Genomic DNA, 22,689 nt, shown 5'->3' on the forward strand with positions numbered 1-22,689 from the left:
TACTCTTAACAGAATAGATTATATTATTAGTTCAATTTTTTTTCGATTTTTTCAGAGGGTTGCTCTAATGGTTGCGGTAATCATGGAAATTGTGTCTTAGTTAATAACATGTATAGTTGTGTATGCAATGATGGATGGGAAGGAGAAAGTTGTTCGGTTCGCTTAGAAATGGAATGCAATGACGAAATCGATAATGATCAAGGTAAATAAACTTATAAGTCATTTAGTGATGTCAATATTTTACATTTTTTTGTTTTTTTTTTTTATTCGACCCTAGTTTTTCTACTAGATCCTTGCAGTCATAAATTTTACTCTAAATACATAAAAATATATTAAATATAAACAACTCATTTACACTGCTCAGTTGATTTGAGGAAATCGATAATAGAAGCAGATTTTTATCAAAATAATGTTAATGTTTCTTTTACAGCGTCAGTAATATTTTTTAGTTAGTCCTAAAGTGTTTTATTTTTCATTTATATTTACTTCATTTTAATTTTACTAAAGCCCATAATTAACAAAATTCAAATATTTTATTATAAAAACTTATGTGATTTTATAATATTCATTAAATATAAGTACCTATTGTTTGAGTGTTTTCAATTTTTTTTTAAAGTGAAACTTTATTTTTATTCATGTTTATATTACAGTTACTTTAACTAGATAAAAAAAAAATCTCTTGTAACTTTTCCATTCGCCCAAAAACCGCTTTAGATTTAAGAAATAACTATCATTTACACTGAATTTAGACGAATATTAAGGAATTTAACAAATATGATTGTTATGTAACTCGTAAATTTAATCATATTATTAATTTACTTATATGAATACTAATTTCTAAAATTATAAATTAATCTCGGACGAGACTGGGAGTCGAATCAATGAATCGAATCAATTCATACTTGTTTGTGCCAAAGTTGCTTCATAAAAATATGTATAGTATGTTTACATGCGGATAATGCTAGTTACATTCTTAATATTAATGATAAGCTACTATTTATTGTGATATGTGGTAAAAAAGAAATAGGCATCAAAATTCCACTGTATAGATAAGTCCTAAGCCTAAAAAGTCCGGTATATATAATATACGACAATATAATACATTATATAATATAAAAAACAAATTCAATAATTATAAAGTTAGTGATATTAACAATAATATTACTGATTTTATGACTTATCAGTTTAATTAATTATCTCCAAAAAAAAGTCCTAGTATATATTATACATGCTCTTATGTGTAATGCATATAAAGAAAATGCAATGATTATAATGTTAATAATATTAATAATTATGTTAACCATCAACAAAAACATAATATTCTGGTAGGTACTTATAATATATTATATATAAATGTATATGTATAAAAATATAAAAAAAAACAGATAATTAAGATAAAACCAATAGAATTTGATTATTACGTGTCGCCAAAAGTCGCAAGCTGTGTTTGAAGTTCATTAAAACTAGTGATATTGTGATATTTATATCTACCTACAAGATTATTTATTAATTGCGCCTATGCATATATTGATAATATCTATGACTATCTAAAAAGTACCTACTTACCATACAAATCATATTAAAATTATTAACTGTATTTTTAATTAAATAGGTATTATGTTTGATTATAATGTACAATTTACAATATTAAACTGTTTAGATGGAATGACTGATTGTTCTGATAGCGAGTGCTGTAATTCTGCTTCATGTGCTGAGCATATAATGTGTTTAGCTTCCAATGATCCCCTTGACGTATTACTAAGGAAACAGCCACCATCGGTTACGGCTTCGTTTTATCAAAGAGTAAAATTTTTAGTAGAAGAGCATAGCGTTCAAAGCTATGCACATTTGGATGAATATAGAGAGAAGTAAGTGTTTGGTTACATCATTACACCTATTCATACATAATACATATATATTCAATCACTCAATTTAGAGAAATTTAATTATTTTTAATATTCTCAAGCTTAAACAAATTAAAGGCACACATAAAGTATAATATGTGTACCTATACACAACCATTAGTCGTACAAATATCAAACAATACAATTTTAAAGACATTTTCTCAAAAAATCCATACTTCAAAACATATATTATGTATACACTTTTTAGGTATCTAATACTCGTATAATCGCAAATAAAGCAACCAGTCTTGAGTGGAAAGATAACAATAAATTATTTTATCATTTCTTAGTTCTGGATTCGTATTTTTTTTTAATTCTGATCTAGTATTTAGGAAAATGATTTTGATAAAGTGCTCAATGACTAATTCGTTATTGTTAGAGTAGGCATTTATTTTAATTCAAATGTTTTCCAATATACATAAGTCATAAGTTGTATCTACATAAGAAATATATCAGTACCACGTCTTCTACAATATTATACCAGTCTCGTTGAACATTTTATTTTATTCCATTGAGATACAATTCATATTATCTTTAGGTGTATGGGGTTGGATAGATTTTATTATCTTTTTTATTATTATTTTACTTGTTTTACTTATTTTATTTTCAACACTGTGTTGTGTGTGTTAATGCTTTTATTACATAGATATGTCGAAATTCCATTGTGTACGTCTCGAAAAAAAAATACTTGTGACTCATTTCTTACTTTATTTGTAATACGTAGCTGCCTGTGTAGTACCCTTTTCTGAAAAAAAAAAATGTTGTTCCAAAAGGCTTGGCTTTCGGCAATATAAATATATATATATTTATTTATTAATAAGTATATATACATATTTATATTATATTATATATATTATGTATATATACGTATATTATACATAATTACATTACACTTAAATTACGTAATTATTAAATGGCAAGCTTGATAATATGAAGATCGACATATGAAAAACATGCATTACGAGACTTTTCAAAATGCAGGTGGAGTTCGTTTTGGTTATTAAATAGAACTTTCAACACAATATAGTTGAAAAAATAAAATAATCTAACGCTGTTATGATGATGGTATACTCTATTGTTTAATTTAAATTGTTCTCAAATTAAAAAGTAATAAAACTAAAACACGCAACACAATTCATATCAGTTTAAATCAAACGATTAATGTTTCTCAAAAATCTATGTTTAGTACCTATATAGAATATTACGATCTAAGAACAATTTTTTAGACATCTTAAACAAATCTATTTATTAGAAATTTCGTTTTTTGATTTTACTATACGCAATTAAAGTATTATGAATAGGTTAATTAAACCGTTATTTTATCATTTACCAACGAACTCCGCCATACCTTCGCGTTTGTAAGAAATTGAAATTTACAAAAATCAACTAGGCCCATTCAATTTAAGTGCAATATTTCTATATTTGATTTGTTTAAGATGTCTTGAGCTAGCTCACAAGAGTTAGATGATAAGATATATTTTTATATATTTTAAAATGGTATTTTGGTAATATTCCTTCTCTTTTTCATTCTCTTTTTTCTATTGTCCGTCCTCGTACACTTCGAAACGAATATGTACCATAGTGAATTTTGGAACTCCTTTACACCTGGGTAAGTTTACAAATTATAAATTGTAATTTTGTTTTTGGTTTTTTTTTTAAATATTTCATAAAGCTTGTATTTGGTTTTTTTCTGACAGCACATAGTCAGATCGCTCATCATTTTGTTCTCATTTTGGTAAACAATTTAAGAAATGACTAATTGATTATAATAATATATATAATGATTTTATAATTTGTTGTTTGCGAAATTTTTAACCCAGATTATTGTAATATTTATTTTTTCGTAACTTCATCAAGAATGAGTAGATTTTTGTTGCCTTTAATATAAACTCCCCTTCTAGTATCTTATAATATTATGAACTATATTATCAGATTTAAGAATTGACCAATTAAATGTTTAAATAAAGGTATAAGGTAACAGCATGGGAATTATTTATGTACAGATTTGGTGTCGATGTCGTTTACGGGTTAAAAAAGGACGTGATTATTATGTTGGTTAATAGAAAAAAACGTTACCTATTAGCATAGCAAAACTCCACCTGCAAAATATTTACAAATTTTACTACTTTGTTGATATTAATAATAATGTAATAACACAAATTACGCTGTTGATCGAAGTTGTACAAGTTTGTTTTTTATCCTATACTTACACATTTAGGTTAGCTTATTTATTACTATAATATACAGATAACCTCAGCTGATGCTCTCGCGATATGTTTGCAAGTATAATACAGGTATCTACAACATTGTTTTGTGTCATATGTGTCGCTAAATGTGTCGTCCAGTAGTAATTAGCATATAGGCATTAGAAGCAAACATTTTAGCACTGATATTAAATATTTTGTTGAAATATTTTATTTATTTTATTAATATTAATTAATATTTTTTATATAAAACAATTAAAAACAAAAAAAAAACAAACAAAAAATGAATACATACATGTTTGTAATTTTCGTGATGGATGGATCGATAACGCAGGTTAGGTTATTGATATATAATTACAATATTGGTACTTACATAAGATAATAATAATAATAATAATTATTGTTTTTATATTATGTCACAACATTGCATCACCATTTTTTGGGGGATGTTAGTATACATATTTTTTCATCGATATTACATTTACGGATATTTGAACTAAGTTGTGTATTTTTTTTTGTTTACACATAATTCTATTTTCATCACAATATCATAATATGAACTCAGAATCGTACAATATGTACAAGATTTTACTAATGACGAAATAGATTAGTATACCATGCTGCTGCCTTAAACTTTTAAACCAGGCAATTGTTTAATGCGTAGTATAGGCAGCTCCTAGCAATGTCTCAAAAAATCAAGAGTCAGTTACCTGAAATCTGTGTAATTTTCTTACGTGTTTACTTTTTAAACACCCATTGATATATACTTATACATAACTTAATTAAATTTGCTTACAGTACAAATTGACAACAATGTAGATTTAATTTGTTAGTTGACCGATTAGCAAAATTACAGTATAATCATATATTTGGTACATTTTATTTTAAGTTTTATTATTAGTATTGGATCCATTTTTTTGTAGAGTAAGTACCTAGTAATGTTTTTATATAATTCGATCGGATCAACAATTTCTGTTTATTTTTGCTAAGGTACCACGATGATTTGAACAATTCAATCGAAATAGTGGTTTGACGATGCTGTATTTGTCGCAGCTAATATTTTTTTACTATTTTTCCTGTCTGACTAATTAATCAGCATTTTTTGCGTGTATATCCGCATATTAGGATTATCTATTGTGTTTTTATTATAAAATAAATCTAACTTTACCAACCACAACGAAATCATTACTTATTGCATGTATTTCTATCTTTATTATCGCCGAAATCGCGAAGTAATATTTATTTAAAACGTCATTAGAATATAATATATAAATACTGCACATCATTTTATACAACACCAAACACTTTCGGCTTGATATTTTGTCTAATTTATGTTTGTTTTTATTTTTTTCTGCGTACTCTGCTTTTTGCATGCAAACGTATACATATTATAATATAATATTATGTTTTAAAGTAACAACATAGTAAATGCATACCTAAATTATTGTTTGTTTAATTTTCAAACAGTATAACCATTGTTTAATTACCTACTGATTAAACTACCGTAAATCGTTTATACAGATATCTATGAATAAGATATTACTTACGATGATTATATAACTTGTAAATATGCATAATATGCAGATGTTATCTACTTATTAATATAGAACCGTACACAGTTAAAAGTCGTAGAATATGGCCTAAACAACACGTTTATAACTATTGCAGCTATACGTATGAATTTGTTTATCAATTAATAAACTAGGTATGCTATTTTTACAAAAACATGTATAAACATTCATTCATGTAATATCCTTTTGCACTCATAATTACATCTAACTATTCATAATAGAAAATTAAAAAACGAGTTTATTTAAATAACAACTTTCAACCTATTTAATAATCTATTATAAAAAGCCAAAAGCCGAATTGGAAATAAATCAACTATATTCCAGAGCCTGTAAATGTTGCTTGTTGAATTGTGGCGTCTTTGTATGTTTCAATATATATATGTATATATATATATATATATATTATATATATATACCTATTTTTTAAATTATTATAGTTTTACAAACCATTTCATTTTTCATTTTTCATTTTTCAATTAAAATTTATTTTCGTACAGTGTCTTGAATTTTTCTGTGTCACAGTCACACAATAGTTGTCATTTCCGTTAAGTTTTTTTTGTCATGTTTAGAGTATAAAGTTAAATATTGGCAAAACGAACCAGTTATTAATAAACAATATAATTTATTATTGAAATTAAAGACTGGTTAATCAGCTTTGATCGAGCTGATTTTCAATGTTTTTTTTTTAATGTTTAAACATTAAGATTTTTTTTAAGCAATAATATTGGAGTAGTTATTTAAATCATTGGATACTTTTTTATGTACCTATGCTGTATATGTCATGTGTACCTATGCAATAACAACTTAACTGATCAATAAATAATCAAATTTGTTCAAAATGATTTATGAAAATGGATAAAATGTATGATAAATTAATAATATTATAGATGGTACTTATAAGCTAAATAATTATTAATTCATGTTACCTTCCCACTTATTTGTTAATCAGTTTTATATTATTTAATAATAGTCACTGTAAATTAATTAACGGTATAAAAAAGGAAGTTGGTTCAAAAACATCTATTTATAATCAATGGAAATTTTTAAAAATAAAATCTACTCAATTATGCCAATTTACAATTGATTTAACATAAACTTTATTTAAATTAAATTAAATAGAAATCAATTAAATTAGCTCTCAAATAAAGGAAATCGATATTATACCATTAAAATATATCATTGATCAACTTCTATCTATTGACTAACTAGCTCAAAATAAATTTATTTTTAAAATACATGAGTTATCAAGATGGTATTAAACAATAAAATGTATCACATATTGTAATGGTTGGAATATAAAAACTCCATGTTGATATTATAAATATTATATATATTATATTATATATTATATTATATTATTATATATATATATATTCACGGTGTGTTCACTGATTTAGGGAACACTGAATTTCTCGGCCGGATTTGTTCGGAATAAATCAATTTTTTTTTATAAACTGGTGTTATATGAATACACATTTTTCGATACATTTCAAATTTTATTGAGAATTTTGTCTGGCATGCCCAGTAAAACTTTTTTTTTAAATAGCAACACCTATTTTTAATACCATATTCAGATAGGCCTATTTTTTTAAAAGTAATTTTCATGGATCAACTATGGCTCTAAGTTCAATATTGACTGAATAAGAACCATGTCAATTTTATTAAATAATAAATTTTTTAAATATTTTTAAATATTTATAATTAATTCTTATTGGTTATTTTTTGAATATTTGTACGTATTTTTATTTTTAGAAATGTTATAAACAAGACTAACATAATATGAATACAAAATTATTTATAAAAAATGACCTAGGTACAACTGGTGAAGTGGACAATAGTTATTTTATAAAATATCAAGTTATCGAGGTTTGAAGTAATAACATAATGTTAATCAGCATAGTTATTTAGATAATTTAATACCTACTAAATAATTATAAGTTATAACAATAATAATATGCATTTATTGCATATTAATATGTACTATTAGGTATTAGATGTATAATATAAGTGATAAATTATACTTAGGGGAAAGGTGGGTAAAATGGGGACCATAAGGGAAAATAGCCTTCACCCCTTAAACTGTTGAACTTTATGAATTTTTCTAAACCAAAGAACTTTCTTTAATATGTACACTAAACATCTATGTAATTAAATTGTATAGTCATCTAATAGTTTTTTTATTTTTTTATTTTTAAAAAAAAAATTGTATTTTGCCCCATTTTAGCCGAATGGTAGGTTAAAATTAATAATAATAATTAACTGTTACTAATATCCGAAAGGAGAACATAAAAACGTGAATCACTGACAGTGAAATAGTTTTTACACTACACGCTAAAAGTTTAATTTTTTTTTTTGTGATAAGAATATTTAAATTAGAACAAATATTTAAACATCACATGTTTTTGATAAGCCTTGTATTGATAATTTACGATTTAGTTATCATCAATCGATTCCAGTGTAACGAATAACACCTATACCCTGTTTTACCCGACTACCCCATTTTACCCACCTTTCCCCTACCTATTAATTCGTAATTATTTATAGATAGATAAACTGTTTTGATTATTAATTTCATACTCTTGTTGTATATGGGTGAGTGTGTATGTAGGCAAGTATGTATGTGTGTACATATATATATTATGTATACATGTATGTACGTAGTGTGTATGGAGGCTTGCATATAAACGCTCAGTTGTGTTGACTCAGGGGAAAATGGGTGTGTGACCATTTTGGTTCTCACGATGGCCTACGTGACCATTTTCGGCTGGGTCAGCACATACCAAAGTCCCCGGACAGACCGTTGCGACGGGCCCGGGCGGTGCCCGGGAGTCGGTCGAGTGGAGTCTGATGAGAAGAGTGAACGACACCAGCGTTACTCTGCAAAGCATCATTTAAGTTTTATTACAGAGCGTCACGTATATTTTAATCAGAGCCTCTCATAGTATTAATTTATCAGTGTTAATATTTTATTCATTTATATTCTATACCGTGTTTAATTCAATAAATCGATAAGTATACATCTATTCAATCCTCGTGTTTCTACATTGTACACCAATACCCAAACTTTGAACGTCATTCGACGGTGGACTACACTTCATTGGTGGCAGCGGTGGGATCTCTAAAAGGGAAAAATTGTCGTAATTTATTTTGCGATAGTACAATTTTGGAGATCTCTAAAGAACCTACGTAAGCTACCGCCGTCTGAATTCAATCGGTTTTGGTGTCAGAAAATCTACAGAAAATCGTCAGAAAATCTTCAGAAAATCGTCAGAAAATCTACAGAAAATCGACAGAAAATCTTCAGAAAATCGACAGAAAATCTACAGAAAATCGACAGAAAATCTACAGAAAATCGTCAGAAAATCTACAGAAAATCTACAGAAAATCGTCAGAAAACCTACAGAAAATCGTTCAGTAATCAGAGACACGAGTGACATAAGGTATACAATATACATATAATATAAGTAATATAGTGTATTAGTGTTTATCGATAACATACGCGCTACTGCCAGTAGGGTCGTAGCTACTTGTCGTTACATCTGACCAGCGGAGTATACGATATTAAATATATATATATATATACACTCGGGTATATACATTATACGTATATTCAGTGTCATTATATCACCGGACGATCGCGCCGACATTATCGTCCCGCGCCGTCGTCAAGGCTACCCGTTCGCAGAGTTCGTAAGATTTTTCTTTTTTTTAAAAAAAAAAAAAAAAAATAGTGGTAACTCGTACCATACGCGCCGTCATTACATTCGTTGTCGCGTGCCGTATATAATATTTAAATTTTAATACGCGGCGTCGCTAATACATAGTAGCTGCGAAACAGCGCACCGTACGCACGGGCGAAAAGAGTTCGGTCGGCTTCGTCGTTGTCGTCGTCGTCGCCGCCGCAGCCGCAGCCGCCGCCGCCGCCGGGACAACCCGTTACTACGTTACGTTACTAGACAGCGCTCCGAGCACATCTACGGGAGAGTTCGGTCGTCGTCGTCGTCGTCGTCGTCGTCGTCGCCGCCGTCGTCGTCGTCGCCGCCGCCGTGTTACACAGTGTCACCGTCAGGGAGGAGTCTTCGTTTCGGTACGCACCGTCGCAGCACGAGAAGGGGCAAGGTCAACGTCGCCAGCAGTGGGTCAACGACACCAAGCAGTAGGTCAGTGGAACAATTCAATTATACAGCGCACAATCTTATCACGCGGTAGATAACAACAATCAAGTGTCAACACAATCATGATGCAACAGTATTTACTATACGTCGTTTCGATTCTGATTCAATCCAGTGTACCTACCACAGGACAAGTAAACTTCGAAACGAAACTGCAATTAGTCAATAACGCTTACAACATCACGACGTTCCAAGGTCACCAGGGGTTGTATTTTGAAAACCATGGGTTAGTGAAGATGTCACACTTCAACTGGGATTTAGTGGCGTACGTGAACCTTTCAGATACAGGCTATAAATACCAAGCTATAATGTCACAATATGAAGCTACGGCAAGAATTTGCGAACTAATGACACAGCGATTCGGAAGTACAGAAATATCGAATGCATGTGAACAATTCGTGCAGTTATTTGCAAGGGCAACATTACCTTACCTATATGAAATCGAAACCAGTCACCGTAATATGCTGCTTTCCATTGGGAATAAGGACACGAGGGAAGTTAGGTTACGACGAAGTTTGGTCCACACAGTTCAACGGATGGTAAACGTTTTGTATGGCATGTGCTCCAATATCGATATGGAATTCATATTTAACAAGATACTAGCCCTAAGCCAAAGCAAAAGTCAGAACATCACCCTAAATTCAGAAAGAATGAGGATCATGCAGGTGGAAACAGATAATCAGATAGCAAAGATTTCACAGCATCAGGAAAAACTCGAAGAAAATCTTCAATATTTACAGGAGCAAACGAAAGTAATAGTACAAAAACTCGACCGTATAGAATTCAAGACAAGGTTACTAGAACAGGCACTTCTTTTCGAAATTCTACTTAACCAATACTCATACCAAACCCAAAATTTAATGTCCATAATCAATTCAGCGATGAATGGAAAAATACATACTAGCGTGTTTTCATCGGAGAGGTTCCTTACAGAATTGAGAGAAATTAAGATGAATCTACCAGCTGGAACAGCATTACCATTAGACATTAAAACAGAATCTCTAACAGAATTCCTCCAAATTTCGGACCTAACAATCTTTCATCAAGAGCAATACTTAGTTTTCTATATAGGAATACCTTTAATATCTGTTGAGGAGTATACAATGTACCACCCTATTTCACTACCCATCCAATATGATAAAAATACCATAGCCCTAATTGCCCTGAGGTCGACTACCTGGCATTAAGTAATGATAACGAACATTTTATTTCATTAGAGGTTAGTCAATGGGAATCATGTGTCAAGGTGGGGGTATATACACTTTGTAAGGGTGATCAACCGATCCACTACCGAACGGGATCCGACTTGTGTGAGTTGTCACATCTAACTAACTTTCTTAACCCCCTGAAAGACTGTAGATTCAAACTGGTAACATTAGAGACACCTATTTGGCATCGGTTATCAAAGGCAAACTCTTGGCTGTATTATACTAAACCAGACCTATGTACAATTACGTGCACAGATCCTCCGCAGACCTTTAGAGTTGAGATCTCGGGTGTGGGTAGGTTGACCGCCTCGCCGTCTTGCGAAGTTCATACGGACAGCTGTGTACTCGTACCATTTTCTAAGACCAATAGAGATATACAGATAGATATAATACCAGAAAATCGAAAGTTTAATATAGAATCAATGTTGACAGAAACTCTTTGCTCTGTATTACCGCAGAACCTCACTAATGTAAAAATTTTTAAGGATTTGAACTCCCTAGCCCATAAAGCGATAGAATCGAGTAAACTCGAGCCCAAAACTATAGCACCATTGTTTATATTTAAAGTAGAATTCCACATAACCATTCTTTATGTAACAATAACCTTTTTATTAATATTTATAGGTACAATAGTTATAAAGTTTAGAAATAAGGTTGTAAAAATGTATAGTCCAGAGGTAGCAGACAATCTTTCAAATAATGACCAAGATAACCTTTAAGTTTATATAAAAAAAAATATATATATTTTGTATTGCCTTAAGATAAAAGTTAAGTTAAGTTAATTTAAGCATTACAGACACCATGTGGCGGTATTGTAACTAGGTGTACCCGTAGTTTAAGAGATTTGTAAAAGTAATGAATTAGGTCGCAGGGACTGCTCCAGTTTAACGCTGGGGGTATGTTGTATATGGGTGAGTGTGTATGTAGGCAAGTATGTATGTGTGTACATATATATATTATGTATACATGTATGTACGTAGTGTGTATGGAGGCTTGCATATAAACGCTCAGTTGTGTTGACTCAGGGGAAAATGGGTGTGTGACCATTTTGGTTCTCACGATGGCCTACGTGACCATTTTCGGCTGGGTCAGCACATACCAAAGTCCCCGGACAGACCGTTGCGACGGGCCCGGGCGGTGCCCGGGAGTCGGTCGAGTGGAGTCTGATGAGAAGAGTGAACGACACCAGCGTTACTCTGCAAAGCATCATTTAAGTTTTATTACAGAGCGTCACGTATATTTTAATCAGAGCCTCTCATAGTATTAATTTATCAGTGTTAATATTTTATTCATTTATATTCTATACCGTGTTTAATTCAATAAATCGATAAGTATACATCTATTCAATCCTCGTGTTTCTACATTGTACACCAATACCCAAACTTTGAACGTCATTCGACGGTGGACTACACTTCACTCTAAAACGTAGATAAAGTGAATCATTTTTGTTTCGATTGTCATAGTGAGAAAGTCATATTGTGATAGTTAGATTAAAATGAACCACCAAGAAAAAGTACAAATGCCTTTAATTTATGGTAAATGCAATAGAAATTCTCATCAGTCAGCAAAAATGTATGCTGAACAATACCCAGGTCGGTACCTTCCACCACACGCATTATTTATTAAATAGAAAAATTATTGATTGACCATGGAGCATTTTCTGTAACAGTAGCTCGTAACCAAAAAATTAGACAAAATAATATTAATGAAGATGTGGAAGTTCAAGTTTGAATAGATTGAATCTATGACCTTTGGTTAGACATGTTGGTAGGGAAGTTGGAATGTCGTTCGGCCTTGTGCATAAAATTAAAAAAAAAAAACACAATTTGCATCCCTATAAACCTGATTTAGTTCAATATTTACAACCCGCAGATTCAGAAAGAAGATTTAATTTAATTTTTTGGATACTATAGTTCAAATCGATATACAACCGTTATTTTTAAATCAAATATTATGGACTGATGAATCTAAATTTACGAACGATGGAGTTATTAATAAGTAAAACAATCGTTTTTGGTCAGATGTCAATCCCCATTGGGCAGAGGATAGTCATCACCAAACTGTGTGGGGTACAAATGTTTGGTGTGGACTTATTGGTGGAAAATTATTAGGTCCGTATTTCTATGAAGAAAACTTAAATGCAAGGCGATATTTATCATTTTTAGCAAATGTTTTACCATTGATATTAGAAAATTTACCATTAGCTACACGTCAAACCATCAATTTTCAGTACGACGGAGTTCCTGCTCATAATGCTCATATTATTAGAAATCATTAATTAAATCGGGTATATGAGGGAAAATGGTTTGGCGCTTATGGCGGCATTGAATGGACAGTAAGATCTCCAGATATTACTCCACTTGATTTTTTTTTTATGGGGACATTTTAAAACAATAGTTTTCGCAGATCCACCAGTAAATTTAGCAGATTTAAAAAATAAAATCGTGGTTGCGTAATAACCTTACCGAAAACCAAATAACGTCAGCAACCAATAGAAGATGTCTATAGCGTTTTCAATTATCTAAAATCCGTCGAAAATCACGGAGCAAACTTTGAATAATTTATTTAATTTATTGTGTAATTATAAAATAACTATTTTCCACTTGTACCACTTGTACCTAGGCGATTTTTAATAAATAATTTTGTATCCATATTATGTTAGTCTTGTTTATAATATTTCTAAAAATAAAAATAAGTACAAATATTCAAAAAGTAACCAATAAGAATTAGTTAGAAATATTTAAAAATATCTAAAAAATGTATTATTTAATAAAATTGACATGGTTCTTATTCAGTCAATATTGAACTTAGAGCCATAGTTGATCCATGGAAATTACTTTAAAAAAATAGGCCTATCCGAATATGGTGTTAAAAATAGGTGTTGCTATTTAAAAAATTCTCAAAAAAATTTGAAATGTATCGAAAAATGTGTATTCAGATAACACCAGTTCGTAAAAAAAAAAATGATTTATTCCAAACAAATCCGGTCGAGAAATTCAGTGTTCCCTAAATCAGTGAACACACTGCATATATATATATATTTTTTAATAAATCAGGATAAAAACAGTAAGTGTATTAGATAATATATATCGAACAAGGTAAAATTAGGACGTTATATTTACAATATATAAAAATAATATTTTTGTTGCTAATATTTTTATAACAAATATTTTGATCCATGGAATTTTATTAAGTAATTTTTTTAATAATTTTGAATTTTATTTTCCAAAAATTGTATCTTATTATATTTGAATTACTTACAGTAATAATTGTTATCAGCCTGTACATAGTGTTAGACTTTTGGTTTAGGTGTTGTTTTATAATACATTCAAGCCCAATATTATTTTCAAACCATTTTTTTTTTTTTTTTTTTTTTGACATTTTACAGTGTTTTTTTAAAACTGATTTTTAAATTTTCATTTTTTTACAGTTTTGGTCAATATAGTGGTTGGTTTTGAATTTATTTAATATCATGAGCAAATTCGATTGTGCATCATTAATTAATAACAGATTTACATGCTGTTACAACCGCGACTGCTTATTTTTTCTTTTCTATTTAATTAAACAGTGTTAAAAAAAAAAAAAAATAATAAAAAATAATTTTCTACCAACCCTAAAAGTAATAAATTATAATACTCAAATATCTAATTGTGATTTGTTAATATCAAATAAAGCAATTTAAATCAGTAGGATATTTAACAAAATTAAATTTATGTAAAATAGTTTGGTATTCACTAGTTATTAATAATCTTCTTATATAATTTAATATTAATAGTCTTCTTTGAACTATTTTATTGGTTAGTTTTAAAAACTTATAATAATTCTTAATAAAGTGTGTTATTTTAACAGATTTGTTCAATTATGTAGGTATAATACAAAATTATAGAGTAGTATTCGTTGACTCTTGTTACGTCCAATAATATCTTAAAGTTAAAATAAATATTATGTTTGTGTACATAATATATCTTATCTCAACCTTCCAATAAAAAAATTCTAACTGTGTATTATAATATACAAAATCGATAATTTCAGTTATTTTATCATCTTGTTGACTACTTAAATAATAATTAAATCTTTAAAAAAATGACGGTTACAGTGGTAATTTACTATTAATGCGTAATTAAAAATGGTTTAAATTTGACTTATTAAAACTATAAACACTAATATTACTTATCATTTTTGATAAATGTTATAACATGAAAATAACGTATGTTCGACGGTGGCATAGTTTATTCAGTAGGTACTGATTGTATTAATATGTAAATGTGTTTTTTTCTCTAGACGAGTATCTGTAGTGCGGGGCCAAGTATTGTCACCACAGGGGTTGGGCATTATAGGTATTCGAGTCTCAGTGGATCGAGATTCAAGATTTGGATTCACATTGACTAGAGCTGGTGGATGGTAAATAAATTCAATCGATATTAATCCACAGAAATGTATATTGAACGAGGGTGTGCGTGTTTAGGTTTGACGTAATGGTCAACGGCGGTGAAGCAGTAACGCTTCAATTTCAACGAAGTCCATTCAGGCCCCAGACCAAAACACTTTATGTACCATGGAATCAGATTGTATCCTTACCGTCAATAATAATGACCTTAAACGAGGAAATGGATTCCTATAAAGAACCCACATTGGACTCGAATGGTAGCGTTCATTGATAATTATTTTACCGAATTCAATAATAATAGTAATAGTCAATAACTATTGTCATAAATAAATTACTACATGCGTAGGTCTTTACGAACATAATTCTTACAATGAAACACCATGCATTGATCACAAAGAAAATCCACAAATTGTATCTACATGGTTGCCAGAGAAAATCGGAGGCATGTCAGGAAAAAGTGTTATATTCGCAGAAACGCAGGTAAAATTTTCCACTAAAATGAGTTTTATAAACTATAAAGGGTAAAGTGTACAGTAATTGACACAATGACATTAAATTTACATTAAGTGTAAATTTGATTCTATGGTATAATAGACTTGAAAATCATCGAAACCATTATAAATGTAATTAATTATAAAAATAACCTGGTATGAATGGTAACCTGAATGATCACGCAGATCCGTTGCGCTTGTCGCTGATATTGAAGGTCCAGATTATGATGTACCTTAGCCACTTTACACAAAACACTAGTGGTTAAAAACATAACATATTAAAATAATATTAATTATTTATATAATTGATTAATTTATAATTAATGTTATCAGTCAGCCACCCTCCCAATACAATTGCCGATTCATGATTGTCAATCTTATTATAATATTAAACATGTTTAAAATTCATTAATTAGATTGTTAATATTTATCAGCTCAATAGTTCATATAAATGTATAGGATGTTTGACAATCGTGATTGACAGTGTATGGGTTGGAGGGGTAATATTATCACTTTAATTATTATAACTAGGGCCCGAAACTTGATGCGTTTGCATCTTTTTTTCTAATGCTCATCTATACAGAAATTTGATTCATGAAGTATAGAATTCAATGGTACAATTTTTATTTTGCATTTTTTGTATTTTTAGGGATTTTATGCTTTACGGTCATTTTTTTGTATTTTTGGTGCATTTTATATTCATTTTTGTAGTTTTATTTACATAAATTTGCATTTTCTTGTTGACAGCTACATTTTATTGTAACACATGCAGTTTTCATTAGCTTGTCGATTATCAACGTTCATTATCTTTTTTTTTGTTGTCGCAATCTACGATTATTTGCAATTATATGCAGTCGACATAAATCCGTGTTTGATAAAATTGCATATCTTTGTTACTCATTTAATTTGAGTTCGGCAGCATTGTTAGTTCGATAGTGTCTACTGTACGAGTATAAAGTGTAAAGTTCTGTGTTGTGTAATTTTTATAAATTTTATACGTAAATTAAAAATGCCTAAAATTAAATCATCAAATAGATTGCGTTTATTAGCATTTATTGATGAATTTGGAAAAGATATTTTTTCCACTGACGGGACAGTCTTGTTTTGTAAAATTTGTGAAGTTAAGGTTGCTGCAGAAGAAAATTTACTGTTTAACAACACGTGTCTCGCATTAAACATATTAATGGACTGAAAAAAAAAATACAAATGAAGAACAAAATTCAAGTAAAATTCAAACTTTGATTACTGACCCATCTAAAAAGTCATATTTTTATTATGGTTTATTCCACGCTTTAATATCTGCGAATATTCCTCTTCAGAAAGTATAAAATGATGCATTTAAACATTTTTTGGAAAAATACACAAATAGAATTATTCCCGGTGAAACAGCCCTAGGAAAAGATTACTTCCATGAATGCTATGAAGTAACTATTCAAAAAATTAGAACATATGTAGAGAATAAAAACATTTGTGTGTTTATTGGTGAATCTATAGATACAGAAGAGCGTTATGTTGCAAATGTTGTCATAGGGACAATGGAATCAAATCATCCAGGAAAACAATATCTTATTCATACTGATGTTCTAGAAAAAATTAACCATAGCACTATTTCTAAACTTTTTGATAGAGCACTTTACATTATTTGGCCAAATGAAATAAAACATGACAACTTATTGCTTTTTTTAAGTGATGCCGCACCATATATGGTGAAAGCGGCTAAATGTATTCAAGTATTTTATTCTAAAATGTTGCATGTAACATGTGTGGCACATGCATTACATAGAGTAGCAGAAGAAATCAGGAAATATTTCCTTAAAGTAGATCAACTAATTTCAATTGGGGAAAAAAACGTTTTTAAAGACGCCTTCAAGAGTAAATACTTTTAAAGAAATTGCGCCTACAATACCCAATACCACTACCACCACAACCAGTACTTACTAGACGGGGAACATGGTTAAATTCAGCGTTTTATTATTGCGAACATTTTGATACCATAAGTAATGTTGTAACAAAATTCGGTATAAGTTTACTTTACCGGGCAACCTTATTTTTTGAAAGGGGGTGTTTAACGAGTTAAGAACGTTGATGCAAAAAAATAAAAATTGGCGCAAATCGTTATTTTGGAAGTTATAGCCCTCCAAAGTTTGCGACTTTACGTTTATACGCATGCGCGCAACACTTCTATAATACTGCACAGAGCCCCTTGAGTTCGGCGACCGTAGCCGGAAGGCGAAGGAAACCACTTTATGCGTATTTTAATTTAACTGGCCTTCGAGTCCGGTGACCTCCATCCATCGTGAAGTCCGGAGGACCTTGAGTTTTGCGTCGGAGACGGTAGGCAAAGAGATCCACTATATACTCATGTAGGGTTTATACAATTTTAAATAATAAAATTCGTTTAAGAACTAAATTAAATTATTTCCCCAATATTTGCACTGTATAACCATTAGGTAGGTTAGGTTGGGTATACTATAATGTACGTTTTAAACATCCACGTCACGTCGTCGCGAGTAGTACCAACACAACTTTTTAAGATAGCAGACAGTAAGCATCTAAATTAATTTGATTTCAAACAATTTGAGCAAGAGGATAATGGTTTAAAATTAATAAATAAAAAAATAAATTCAAAAAAATGTAAAATGTATACGTGGTCATTATATGACACTCGAAAAATATGTATCTGCTTTGGATAAATTTAAATGGAAATGTCGGTATTCGGTTAAAAAAAAAAAAAAAAAACTAATTTGTAATAAATTATAGGTCAGTTATTTAAAATTTATTATGAAATACGCACAGAAATAAAATTAGGGTTTGTTGTATTTTTTTCATTATAGTTAATCACTTAGAAAAGGTACTTTTTTTGTCAAGTCACATTTGTCTTTACTAGATATATGTGGTTTTGTAAATTTGTGGACAATGAATTGTCCATCATTTTTTATACAAAACCAATTACGTTTGGCCAAAAAAACTTTGACTGGAATTCTTTTTGTCGGGAAGTCACCTTTGATGGTATGATCGTCAAAAAAATGTTTGTCGGGCGGAGTAGGCAGAACAGTTGAAATTGACGAACCTAAGTTGGGGAAGAGGAAGTACCACCGTCGACATAGAATAGAAGGATAGTGGGTAATCGGGGGATATGTAAGAGAAACCGGTTCTTGATTTCTTATCCTAGTAGAAGATAGATCATCCGCCACTTTATTAAGTATAATTAAAGAGTGGATTAAACCCGGTATGACAATAATATCAGATTGTTTTATGGCGGTTACCTAACAAAATATATGTTTTTGAAGAAGTGTCGTTCATTAAAACAAGATCTGACAGTGGAGTTTTTCCGTCATGCAGGTGCTTTGTACAATATCAACGACGACGAATATGAAATTCAAGATGAGTATGAAAATGAATGTGAAAATGAAGTCAATGATGACAATGAAAATAAGTTAAAATAAAATATATTTAATATAAAAATCTCGAAGTCCTCTGCGTCGCATTATGTGTTGCGCGCATGCGTATAAACGTGTGTTCCCAAAATTCGATAAAAACGACGCAGTATCAATTGAATATGTGTTAGATTTAGTATCCGATTCAGAGTTACAGTCAAATTTAATTTACATGATATCAAATTTCGGAACTTTACCAGATTCAATACCTAAACTTGAGTCATCTAAAATTAGTTTAGCAGATTCTATAAAAATTATAGAAACTGAAAAAATTAATATTCAAGAAGCTCCCAATAATATTGGTCTTCAAATTCAAAATAAATTTAATGCAGTTTTCGAAAAAAATACGGGTTACAATACAATGCAAACTATTTCAAACATATTAGACGGCGAAGATAATGATTTAAATGGTTTACCAGATGATATGAACATTAACGATATCAAGTATTTTAAATACGCCCATATCCCATCTGTTGAGGTAAAGAGAAGTTTTTCGATCTAAAAAAACTGCTGTCGGATAATCGCCGTTCATATTTATTTGAAAATATTAAGAAAACTTTGATTGTACAACGTAACAAATTTGAAGGTAAAAAAAATAAAACTATCCTCTACGTAAAAATGTTCATTTTTATTAAATTAAAATGTTTTTTTTTTTGTTACATAATAGTTTAAAAACCAGAAATTCGACAAAAAAAGAAATTTCACTAAAAGTAGTATTTTTTAATATATAGTTTTATTTAATTAAATAAGAATAATTTTAATAATACAATAAAATAATTTTAATATTTTAATTTTTGTATCAATACGATATCTATTTATCAACTTTACAGTAAAATATACATTTTTAATATAATTTTTTTGTGTATTTTTTTTATATGTTTTTAAATCATCAAGTTCCGGGCCCTAATTATAATCACGAAACACTGTTAATTATAAATATTATAAAACATTTTATGTACAAGCTTTTAACTTGATTTTAATTCACAAAATTATTTATACATTATGTCTAAAACGAGTAGGTATAGATAATAATAAATTAATATTCATTTAAAGTTTAATCCTTATAATGGTTTAATATGACATGACTTAATCCACAAACACTTTGGTTACGCTAATGGTAAAATATTACAATTTAAAAATCCTCATCAATATTTCTAAAAATATTGTAATTGTAAAATCTTATGAAAAACACAGGTAAGAATTTTGCCATAAACTTTGTTCAATTGATCAGTGAAGTCAATTATAAAATCTTATTATACAAAATTTGAACTCCAGAATACAAATTGACACATTAGTAATACGGATACAATAGATGTGAAATCCTCTTAAATATATATTGTGTATTTATTATTTTATTTGACTTGTTTTCTCTTGACCTATGCAACTATAACTATTATCTGCGTATAAAAAATAATTTTAAATTATCAATTGTAATACTAAAATTTTAAGCATTTTCAGAAGAAAATTTAATTTTTATTAACACTTATTGTTTGAGTAAATGTTAAATTGATTCCTATGTCGTCGAATAAAAGGTATACATTGTAAAATTGAAATTTTTGTTTCTAGTTACTTCAAGAAAGTATTGGTATCCCTGGTTCAAATTTGAATCTAATATACAGAAGCAGCTGGGCAACGGGTTATTATTCGTATTTAATTATTCATCTCACTCAGTCCGATATATCACCACAACTAGAAGTTGTACACATTTCTGTTGAAATTGAGGGTTCAATTTATAATCATAAGCTTGAAGCTGATCCTAATTTGAAATACACGTTTACATGGGATAAGCGAAATGTTTACAAACAAAAAGTAAGTTTATTTTATATAGTTAAATATGGTTAAATATGCATTGCTCTATTCAATCACTCATTATTTATTTACAATATATGTATATTCACCATGAGTATTACGTAATATATTGCATTTATAATAGGTCTATGGAATCGCAAACGCAAAAGTTTCAATTGGTTATGAGTATAAGAGCTGTAATCAAATCGTGTGGGAAGTACAAATGGCCGTTCTACAAGGTTTTGATGTGGATATATCAGACATAGGTGGATGGAGTTTAGATGTACATCACCATTATAACTTTCACGAAGGTAAATTAAATTTTATATTATTGTATTAGGTTGATTTTAAAAGTAGCTACCTACATAGGTAGTATGATTTCAAATCAATAGACAATTATAACTTTGAGTATAAATTTTAATTTATTAATAAGAATATTTAAAATACAGGTCATATCATCTGGGAAGCTTGAAACCATTAAATTAATATAACATATATTTGTACAATTTTAGGGATTTTACAGAAAGGCGATGGTTCCATATTGTACTTTAAACATCAATATCCTCATACATTGCATGTCGTTACTGGTACAGGAATGCAGAGGCCATTGAATTGTAAGGATTGTAATGGACTTGCCAAGGATACAAGGCTATTATCACCTTTAGCATTAGCCTGTGGTCCTGATGGAAGCCTTTATGTTGGAGACTTTAATCTTATTAGAAAGTTGACACCAGATGGAAGTGTTTTTACAGTATTACAACTTAGGTACGTATTTAGAAAATAGTAGTACTTAAAATTTAAGGTACCTACCTATTATAAAAACATTTACAATCATTTTTCAGTGCCACTCAAGTATCATATCAATACTACTTATGTTTGTCTCCTACCGATGGACATTTGTACGTATCTGATCCTGAAAAACATCAAATACTTCGTGTATTAACTACTAATTCAGTAGTAGTTGACCCTACAATAAACTACGAAGTATACGTTGGTTCAGGAGAACGTTGTATACCAGGTGATCAAAGTAGTTGTGGCGACGGTGGGAAAGCAATCAATGCAAAGTTGTCAAATCCTAAAGGTTTGTTAATTAATTAATAATGGTTATTATTACCTTACCTAATTTAAATTACAAGTATTATAGCATACTATATATTTTAATACACAGATTAACAAATTAATTTGTTTTTATTAAAAATTTAAGATAACCAACTTAAGTTTTAACATATGTCTGTGGTTATTAGTTATTTCTAAAAACATAAGTACCTAGTAATTCATTTGTTTATGTCCAATTACTTATATTTCCAATACTATATTATAGCACTTTTATGGTATTATTTAATTATTTGATATACATTAAATTATAAATTTAAATACACATTTTCAAACAGTATATTGCTTATTTTATTTTAGACAGTTACAATAACACATTAACATTAACTAATTGTGCTGATTGTGTAATTAATCATTTGAAAAGATTATCCTACTTAAAATATTATATTTGGATAGGTACTCATATTTACTTTT

General features: G+C 29.3%; 1 protein-coding gene across 3 annotated transcripts in view; it reads left to right on the top strand.

Annotated features, from left to right (window-relative positions):
- Ten-a (Teneurin-a transmembrane protein) overlaps positions 1-22,689 on the top strand; it is a 53,929-nt gene that overhangs the window by 18,408 nt on the left and 12,832 nt on the right. For 2 of the 3 annotated variants that reach the window (XM_089215394.1, XM_089215397.1), the window contains exons 8-17: positions 56-202; positions 1,661-1,868; positions 3,487-3,513; positions 15,341-15,460; positions 15,525-15,703; positions 15,793-15,926; positions 20,941-21,183; positions 21,308-21,473; positions 21,675-21,927; positions 22,005-22,243. In XM_089215394.1, the coding sequence (XP_089071520.1) occupies positions 56-202; positions 1,661-1,868; positions 3,487-3,513; positions 15,341-15,460; positions 15,525-15,703; positions 15,793-15,926; positions 20,941-21,183; positions 21,308-21,473; positions 21,675-21,927; positions 22,005-22,243 (1,716 nt within the window). The remainder of the gene's footprint in view (positions 1-55; positions 203-1,660; positions 1,869-3,486; positions 3,514-15,340; positions 15,461-15,524; positions 15,704-15,792; positions 15,927-20,940; positions 21,184-21,307; positions 21,474-21,674; positions 21,928-22,004; positions 22,244-22,689) is intronic. The other variant, XM_089215400.1, reaches the window with a different exon arrangement.

The sequence above is a fragment of the Diuraphis noxia genome, unplaced genomic scaffold, assembly GCF_037042655.1.
Source record: "Diuraphis noxia isolate RWA-SAM2 unplaced genomic scaffold, SU_Dnox_SAM2 contig0001, whole genome shotgun sequence".
In the NCBI taxonomy this organism is placed as follows: Eukaryota; Metazoa; Arthropoda; class Insecta; order Hemiptera; family Aphididae; genus Diuraphis; species Diuraphis noxia.